General features: G+C 45.8%; 1 protein-coding gene across 2 annotated transcripts; it reads left to right on the forward strand.

Annotated features, from left to right (window-relative positions):
- Nucleotides 1-6: 6 nt before the first annotated feature.
- zbtb25 (zinc finger and BTB domain containing 25) lies at nucleotides 7-8,654 on the forward strand. 2 transcript variants are annotated; one of them, XM_041975546.1, is made up of 4 exons: nucleotides 7-36; nucleotides 2,347-2,463; nucleotides 3,535-3,714; nucleotides 5,580-8,654. In XM_041975546.1, exons 3-4 carry the CDS (start codon nucleotides 3,542-3,544, stop codon nucleotides 6,754-6,756), a joined length of 1,350 nt encoding a protein of 449 aa, XP_041831480.1. In that variant the 5' UTR covers nucleotides 7-36; nucleotides 2,347-2,463; nucleotides 3,535-3,541; the 3' UTR covers nucleotides 6,757-8,654. The 2 variants fall into 2 exon arrangements, with proteins under 2 accessions (XP_041831480.1, XP_041831481.1); XM_041975547.1 differs by lacking the exon at nucleotides 7-36 and adding an exon at nucleotides 1,531-1,572.
- Nucleotides 8,655-9,527: the final 873 nt, after the last annotated feature.

Consider the following 9,527-nt stretch of genomic DNA (forward strand, 5'->3'; position numbering starts at 1 on the left):
AATAAAAGACTTCTGGTCACAAGCGCAGCCTTCAAAGTAAAATAATCGCTTCCCCTCTTTTTTGTTCATCCAAGACAGTTTTACAGACACAGACCAATTAATTCCAAAGTGGGCCAATTCATTCCAATTAACTATAGTCAAATTATAATAAAAATGTAAACAAATCCATCCATAATCTACCGCTATCCGAGGTTAGGCTGCAGGTGCAGCAGCTCAAACGGACTTTTCAGACTGACTTCCCTTTCTCTCCCACTTCTTCCACTTCTTCCAATCTGATGGATTCCCAAGGCGCTTCCAGGCCAGCTGAGAGACATACTCCACCCATCATGTCCTTGATCTTCTCCGGGGCCTCCAATTCATGAATATTTATGAATATAATTACCTGTATAAGGAAACCGTCAGAATGGATCAAATCTTCTCTTTGATTCAATCCTCCATCCTGAGCTTTACAAGGCAACAGCAGAGATGTCATTTAGGAAATAGAAATAATTTTGGTAATCCTTACTGACCTAAAACTTCTCACTTCAAATGTATGAGATAACTTCCTATGGTCCATAAACACGAATGAGACCTCGTGTCTTAATGAGTTAAACTTGTATTAAAGGCAAAATAATAACTAAATAAATAAATAAAAAAGAAGACACAGCAATGTCTACACTACACAGGTCCTGGACAGGAACAATCTAAGCATCTTTAGGTTGTGTCCTGACAGGGGACACACAGAAAATCACCAACATGGCCCAGGACATTATCGGCTGCCTCCTCCCCTCATTACAAACAACCGTTATCACTAGAGAGTAATAAACAAGTAGGACCCTGGACATCACTTAGTTTACTTTCTGCCCTGAGGCAGGCGGCACAGTCAATATGAGAACAAACCACCAGATTTATTAATAAGCCATTTAGACTGTGAACCCACACTGATTTCAGATTTAAAAAAAACTGTACAAAAAATATTCTTTTAACTTTATTTATTTGTTTTAACCTTTTCATTAATTTTTAACTTAGTTTTTAATTTGTCAGATTGTTCAGTCCGTTTTTATTTGTACTGTCATGAAGAGGCCAGGAGCGTCTGAGACGTAGCTCTCTGGTTTTTTAGTTTCTCTGAACACCTGACGTTGGGCTGAACGTGTTTGGACGTCTATTCCTGAGAAGATTGACTACAGTCCTAAACGTTTACTTGTAAATCCTTCTCATTATTGGCATGTGCAGATCATTTTTAGTCATTTGAGTAAATTTAACCTTTCAAATAAAAATAAATTAACTGGTTACAATACGTTAGTTTGTAGATTTTAATCAGAAAAGATGTTTGTTTTTTCATGTCCATCCAACCAGATTCATCAGAGTAGCGAACAGCGAGGAGGTCTCACTCTGAGTGGATTTCTAGAAACTGAAAATTAATTTAATTCAGAGGTGTGATGACGTACTGACGTCTCACTCTGCACCTTTGATGTGGTACAGAATTTATCTGTCAGAGCATCTTCTAAATCTTCTCTCAGTTTTTCAGATTCACTTCATTTATCCCTGGAAAGCAACTCAGTCTTCAGATCACACAACAACACAAACATCAAAGTAAAAAAGTTTTCTGATGTCAGTTCATTTTTCAGTAAGACAAAGATGAAGCGTCTGTAGGTCGTTCCTGATTCAGTTTTGGTCTGAATCTGGAACGAACTTAGCTGAATCCAGTTTTCCAGTTCAAGGTCAAATGTATTTATCTAGCTGCACATTCCCAACAGCCTATGCTGCCCAAAGCTTTTTACAAACAAAATACAACTAAAACAAATGACAATAATGTGAAAACAAAATAATTAAAATAAATAAAAAAAAGAAGAAGAAAAAAAAAAAAAAAGTTTCAGCCAATGTGTCCATAAAAGTTGCTACAGCGTAGTTCTGTTTAGTCCCTGAACTGGATAAAATCCGCTGAGAACTGGACCTCATCGTGAAGGAGGAGCAGGATCCTGTAACACTGACTGCTTCAACTGGCTTCTGGACCGGTTCTGGATCTCCTTCCCAGTTCTGGTCCATTAAACTGAAGCAGGAACTTCTCTCCTTGACCAGAGACTGTCCTTTTCTGCAGAACCAGGTAGACTTCTGGATGACTTCCAGCTTCGGGACTAACCCAGAACCTGGAATTCTGTTGTGGTTTTGTGTGTCAGATGTGTTGAGTTTAAGGACTGCTTGTGGACCCAGCAGCTGGTGTTCTGGTTCTGATCCGGGTCTTTCTGCAGCTGTTTCCTCTCTAATCACTGATTATTGATCTCATTGATCTGTTCTGCTGCATCTCCATCTAACAAATGGTCTGTTATTGATTATTTGATTATTGATTACATGTCACCGGTTCCACAGCCGGATCACGTGACCAGCCCCTTTGACCTTTCCTCTCGCGAGACGTGACGCGGCTCTCCGCGAGATCGCGTCTGCAGCAACAAATCGGCTCCTGAAGACAATCTGCTCGTTTCTGCGGTAAGAGGCTGATTATCGGCGCGCGTGCGCGCCACTCGCAGACAGGGGCCGCGTGCGGGGCGCAGGGCGAACGCTCGCGCACCTGCATGTGCGCGTGCGGTTGATGAGGCAAGCGTGTTTTGGTGAATGTGGATGAAGGGGAGGAGGATGGAGGAGGATGCAGCCAGCCCGGCGGGCGCGACGCGACGTGCACGCGCGAAGCAGTGGTGTCGCTGGGGCGCGCGGAGGTCTGGTTTCCGGTGTGTTTAGGTCACGGACAGTTTCCAGTGGCTTAAAGACACCTGAATGCTTCTTTATCACCCTCGTCATCCTCCTCTGTGTGTGGGTGTGTGCATGCGCGCGTGTATGCGTGCGTGCGTGTCCTGCAGATGACCTTCACTCAGGTCAGAGGTCACGTGTGCAGATGTTCAGGGTCATATTTTTTGCACCTGAGTTGATGTTAAAGGTGGGCGGGGCCTGGTGGCTTCTACTGACATCGCATCGCCCTGATTTAAGGACAGGTGTCTGCGCGTGCACGTTTTTCTTTTTCTTTTTTTCATCTGTGTTGGTGTTTGTTTGTTTGTTGTTTAGGTTTAGTGTCACTGGGAACAGACACCTGCACGTTGTGGTCACACTTTGTTGTGTTTATAAAATATTCTGGACGTTTTGAAGAGCCACAGCAGAGATCTGGTCCAGGTTCTGGAAGGTTCTTCTCCTCCGTGACTGATGCACAGGAGGAGTCTGACAGACCAGAACCGGTCCAGTTTAAGGGTTCTGTGTGTGAACAGGATCGATGTGATGAATGATCAGTGTTGCATTAAACATGATGGTGCAGAGGTGGAGATCACCGTGGGTCCAGTACAAACTGCAGAGGTTCTATTATGTTCTCCTGACTACAGTTCTGAACCAGGTCTTTAAAAACCCAAACAGAAAGGAAATAATAAATTGGTTGAAAACAACAGAATAAAGAAGAACTTTGGAATTGGGTCGCGGGTTCTGGCCTCAGACAGACTCAGATTCTGTATGTTTCCAGGAGAAAATGTGTGTGATTTGGTTTCATGTGAGGACTCAGAACCCGTGTGTGTGTTTCAGACGGGTCATGGAGGTGTCGTCTCACAGCCTCTTCCTGCTGCAGCAGCTCAACGTGCAGAGAGAGTTCGGCTTCCTGTGTGACTGCACCGTCGCCATCGGAAACGTCTACTTCAAAGCTCACCGGGCCGTGCTGGCCGCCTTCTCCAACTACTTCAAGATGATCTTCATCCACCAGTCCAGGTGAGAGCACACATCTCACATCTACTGTAAGACTCCAATGCAGGGCTCATCAACTCTGGGCCTGGAGGGTCACAGTCCTGCAGGTTTTAGGTGCATCCCTGCTCCAACACACCGGATTCAAAGGAAATGGATCCAACAGCTTGTTGTAAAGTTCTGCACAACGATCCATTGATCCAGGTGAGTAGAAGCAGAGAAACATCTAAAACCTGCAGGACCAGAGTTGAGGAGCCCTGCTCTAGTAGGTTGTTCAGGTTCTGCAGCAAAACTCTGACCCAGTTCTGTCAGGAGATCAGCAGGTCTGAAAGAAACATGGAGGTCGAGGTTCCAGACCTGATCGCAGAGTTTTTTTGATCAGAGCATCTGGAACTTGGACTCCTCAGTCCAATGTGGTTCTGGCTGTGTTTAGAAACTCTGCTAACCAGCTGTTACCTGGACCTGCGTCAGAACCTTCTGAACTGGACTCTGGAAACCAGGGGTGCTGGTGGAAATGGGCTTTTAGCAGGACCGGGTCGGTGTGGGACTGTTTGGTGCAGTTTGGTTCAGTAAATCTCATCTCTGGTTGGATATTCTGGCACCCTTTCCAGTTTTTCTCTGTGGAAATGTGAAAAAATGCATACCAACCTGTACCGGACCGAACCTGACCGGACCTGTTGAGGAAAACGGGGTTAAAGATACGGCCCAGGGGCCAAATCTGGTCCACCAGAGGGTCCAATCTGGCCAGCAGGGGGAATTTGGTTAATATGAAAATGACATAGAAAATATTAACTGCAATACTTCAATAAAAATGAATAATAATTCCTAATTCATCCAGGTGAGGTTTTTATGTTTAAATATAAAACATTTCCAATAACTTGTTCTGTACTGGGTCAAATCTCCGTTATTATTTGAGATGAAATTATGCTGAATGTGGCTCCAGAACTAAAATGAGTTTGACATCTCTGCTGTAAACCATCACTTCGTGGTTTCTTTGAAAATCTGATCGGCAGGTTTTTAAATGTCTTTGAAGATCGTCTGAAGCTGTTGCATCAGTGGACGCAGCTGCTGTGAGACGTCTCAGGTCCATAACTCTGGACCTCGTTCACGGTTCTGCTGACCCGACCGTAAGCTGATGAAACGGACTTAACGCCACGGTCTCTGTGGTTCCTGCAGTGATTCATGTTCTTTTGAACCTTCATTTAAATCTGAGCTCCATCTTTATGGTTCTGTTGCTGTTCTGCAGATTTTGTATCTCATGGATCCAGATAACCGTTCAGTAGCTCACATTCAGCCTGCTAAACTGGTTCAGACCAAGATTCAAGATCTTTATTGTCATTATGCAAACATCATGACATTTTGAAGAGCCTCTCGGCTTAAGCACACATAAAAAAGAAAATAGAAATATAACAGGCACACACAAATAAGTAAAAAATACAAATATAAATGATATAAAAGGTGTTAAAACACCTCTATATTTATAGAAAATGAGAATTTCCAGCAGACAGTAATATTTACAGGGTGGGTAAGGTGCGTCCTGGAGCAAGGGTGGAGGTCTCTGTGTCTGTGTGTGTGTGTGTGTGTGCGTGTGTGTGTGTGTGCGTGTGTGTGTGTCTGAGAAGGTGTGAATCTTTAATGTGTGTTGAACACAATTGATCCTGATAAAGTGATCCTGATCAACATCTTGATCCTGTCTAATTGATCCTGATTGCCTGATTTTTTTGATCCAGATTACCCGATCCTGATCCGATCCACTTGATCTTGCTGAAATGATCCGTTCTAGTCGATCTTGATCAGTTAATCCTGAACCAGTTGATCCTGATCAGATGATCTGGATCAGTTGATTCCGTCCATCGGTGTCTGATGTCTGACGTGCTTTTCTGTGTCCTCAGTGAGTGTATAAAGATTCAGCCCACCGACATCCAGCCGGACGTCTTCAGCTACCTGCTGCACATCATGTACACCGGCATGTGTCCCAAACAGCAGGTGGACCAGAGCCGGCTGCAGGACGGCATCAAGTTCCTTCATGCCTACCAGCTGTGCCGGAAACCTGGCGAGGGTAACGTGGACGCCACCACAGATGTGGTCCGCATGTCCAACCTCTACGGCATCCAGATCTCCTCCCAGCTGGCCAACAAGGAGACACCAGGAGCCCCAAAGAGCACCACAGTGTCCCGTGGAGCCCCTGAGGATGGGCGGTCTTCAAGCCGAGTGCGCTCCCACTCCCAGCTGTCCCTCGCAGTCGGACTGGAGGGCGTCCCTTTGGACCATCAGGCCTCGTCGCTACGTAACGTCTGTTCTGCGGCTTCTGGAGACGACTCGGATGTTTCAAATCGTATCAAGCAGGAACGTGTGGATGAGGAGGAGGATGGTGAAGAAGGGCCGGGGGCGGGGTCTCCATCCCCAGCTCAAGGCAGCAGTCCTAGTCAGGTGTCCCTTTTCAAAGACCGGCCCCTGGTCCTGTTGTGTCCCCGCTGTGGAGAGCGCTGCTCCTCGCCAGAGGGCCTACAGGAGCACCTGTTCAGCCACGCCCTTGATCCAGCCCGCCTTATGGAGGGCCTGTCGCAAGGTGGCGAGCTGGACACCGGTGCAGAGGAAGGGACCCCGGGAGCTCAGGAGCAGCTGGACGCAGGTTGTCTGGAAGAGGCACTGAGGCAGAGCCAGGCGCTGGCTAACCAGCTAGCAGCAGAGCTGAGGAGGAGCCGTGGTGGAGGTGGGGTCGGCGGAGGGGTTAGCCCCGCCCCCGCTGTCATGCACTCACGGAAACGAAAGATTGCCTGTGCCGTCTGCAGCATGCGCTTCTCCCACAAGAGCCAGCTGCAGGAGCACATGTACACCCACACCGGCAAGCCCGGCCGCTACCACCGCTACAACCGTCTCTGCAGCCAGCTCTTCCAGGGCTCCGCCCACTTCTGTGAAGGTGGGGCTGACGTGGGTGGAGGGGGAGGGGCCTCAGCTGCCACGCTCTCTGAAGATGCCAACAGGGACGCTCAGGACAACGGCAGCTCCTGCTACTCCCTGGACTCTGAGATCTCTCAGGAGAGCGTGGACGGCGTGCCCGTCGAGTGATGTCATATCTCTGACTGGAACTTTGTGTTCTGACGCTCTGTACCTGTGCAGGTGTGTGTGTAAATCAGTCATGTGATCATAGTGTGGTGCTGTGGTGGGATTCGGCAGAGCCTCAGCGACCTGAGGAACCAGTTTGGACTGGTTTGGACCAGTTTGGACTGGTTTTGGGTGGTTCTTCCAGCAGACTGAATCTCAGAACATGTCAGGTTCCCACTGTTGGACTGTTTTATGAACATCACCTCTGATCATTGTCTGTCACTTTGTGTTCATCTGTGTGAAGATGAAGCAGCAGAGGACACGTGAGGAAGACTGTGAGGAAGAGGACGACCTGTCCGGATCACGTGTTCAGGCTCAACCTGCAGGTTCAGTGTTAGCAGTGCCTTCCTGTGACGTCAAAGCTTGGTGACAATCTGCAGCTCCGTCTGAATCAGACTGTTCCTACTTGGTGGCTTCAGATGACTTCCAGCTGAAGGGTCTCAGATTCCAGATTAAAATGTGGAGGCGGTATGGAGCAAAGACACGCGAACATACAGAACTTAATCCTTCATTTTAAGCTAACCTCATTCTTCTAGACCAGGAGTAGGCAAGTTTGTTCCTAGATAGTCATCCTGCAGGTGTGTTGGAGCAGGGAAAACCTGCAGGACTGTAGCTCTTTAGGACCAAACCAGCCCACACCAGTTCTAGATGGAAGAAGTGTGCTACTCCACTCGGATCAGTTCAGGTGTCTGGACCAGTTTCTATGAAACATTAGTCATGTGAGAAAATAAGTCCTTTCAGCTCAAATGTTTTAAATTTCAGGCTGTAATAAAAAACATCAGCTGTTAAATTCTGTTTCTCCAACTTCAGATAAACAAGCCGACAGATCTCAATGTGTCTTTATTTACTGAACAGAAACTAAAAGTCAGAATCAGTCTGATGATCCAGCAGCTTGTTGAAGCTTTCATCCAACATCTCCCAGCTGCTACTGACTCCTAACTCCTGGAAGCAGTAAGGATGATTCTAACTTTTGGTTTCTGTTCACTGATGACAGGTTTGATCTGTCCTTTAACACCTCATGAAGAGCAGATGGTTTTTATGATGTCCCGATTTGTACAACATTTAAAATGGGTGTGAACTTAGTTTAAACATGACTTTGTGTTTAACATAGGACCTTGTGGTTCTAGTTTTACTTCTGTATATACTCTCTGTGAGGTCTTCTCTGGTCAGAAATACCACCACCTAGCCTACTCAGATCCAACCACAAATATTTCATCACTGCAGAAGTTTTGTCAGCAAAATATGCGTCACAGAAATCATTCAGTCCAGTCCAGGCGGCGGGACTTCTGTTCATCTGTTGATTCAATGTAAACACTGAGTTTATGAGTTTATTGTTAATTTATTGTTGCAGATTTCTGGCTCTGCTCAGACAAGAGAGAAATGGTCCACTTTAACTGCCAGACAGCACCAGTAGCTGCTGAAAGCACACATTTGTCTCCCTCAGCTGGTTTGGAGAGAAGAACCAGTCAGCAGGGGGCGCTGTAGGTCCACGTGTCTGTAATAACAGAGCAGTGGTCATTAAGACCCAAACAGAACCAGAGAAACATGAACAGAGTTCTGTGTCGGACATGTTTGTTCATGGTTATTGTTTTTTAACATGGCTTCTGAGATATGTTTGTTCCCTTCGTGGTTCCTGATCCGGAACCACAGAACTTCTCTGGGTTGAACCAGCGATGACAATCTGGATGAGAAGCTGGCTGAAGCTGCTGATGGCTTTTCTGTGTACACAAGTGTGAAAGATAAATCCTGCAAGACGACAAATCAGAAAAGTTTGGACATTGTGGAAAAAAATAAACACTCTTAAATGAAAGTGGAATCTCTGTGAACAAAGTGCCCTCTGATTGTTCCGTAGAAGCTTTCTGAGTGGGCTGGTAAAGGTAAAGGGAATGCACTCAACCAACCAGAAGCTTATGAACAAAGATAAAGAAAGAAGTCCAGCTGTACATGTTGCATCCAGAAACTGATCCAGAGTCTGAAGGTGAAGAGCTCAAAAACCACCACAACAAAGATTAAAGCAGGACGTCTCTGTAGCTGTGCAACATTCCCGATGTCATCTATCATTTCCTCACCGTATGTACATGCCGTCTGTAAACTCTGTTTACAGAGCAGAAAACATCTGCTACAAACATCTAGAACGGTAATGATTTTAAGACTTTCCCCCATTGTTACCTGAGGTTTAAGCTGCTGATGGCTTTTCTTTGTACACAATATGTGAAATCTTTGCGTGGAGGTTGGTAGATGCAAATTTTGTGAGTAACTCCATGTTTCCAAACAGCTGTAGAAACAATAAATGGAGACTTTCAGTTGTCCATTGAGCAAATGTTTGAACAAAAGGTAACGTTAGCTCTTTTAGCTAACTTTACACGGCTTAAATCACCACTCAGTCTTAGTTAGAGGCCCGTTTGCTCAGCCCGGTTCAGGTGGATTTTGCTTAGTAAATGGTGTCTTCACAAGGCTTACACTAGCTTCTCATTTCATCTGTTCTTAGCAGCAAATGTTAAATATCCATATAGACCTGGCCTGCAACAGTCTGGAGCTGCTCTTTGCTGTGCTGTGGTGGATGTCTGGAGAATCCTATAGATATGAAAATCCAGGAACTATGATGTGATTGTAGCTGATAAGAGGTCTGTTAAAGTTAGAGATTACTGGATAAATCCTGTTCCTTCTGCATAAAAATACTAAAACGTGTAAAGAACACGAAAGAAGAAACAACAACCAGAAAACAGAAGGAAACA

The sequence above is a fragment of the Melanotaenia boesemani genome, chromosome 22, assembly GCF_017639745.1.
Source record: "Melanotaenia boesemani isolate fMelBoe1 chromosome 22, fMelBoe1.pri, whole genome shotgun sequence".
NCBI lineage: Eukaryota > Metazoa > Chordata > Actinopteri > Atheriniformes > Melanotaeniidae > Melanotaenia > Melanotaenia boesemani.

Coding starts and splice junctions, on each gene's coding strand:
- zbtb25 (XM_041975546.1), top strand. CDS start 3,542: ATGGAGGTGTCGTCTCACAGCCTCTTCCTGCTGCAGCAGCTCAACGTG. Junction 3,715..5,579: donor ATCTTCATCCACCAGTCCAG/GTGAGAGCACAC, acceptor CTGTGTCCTCAG/TGAGTGTATAAAGATTCAGC.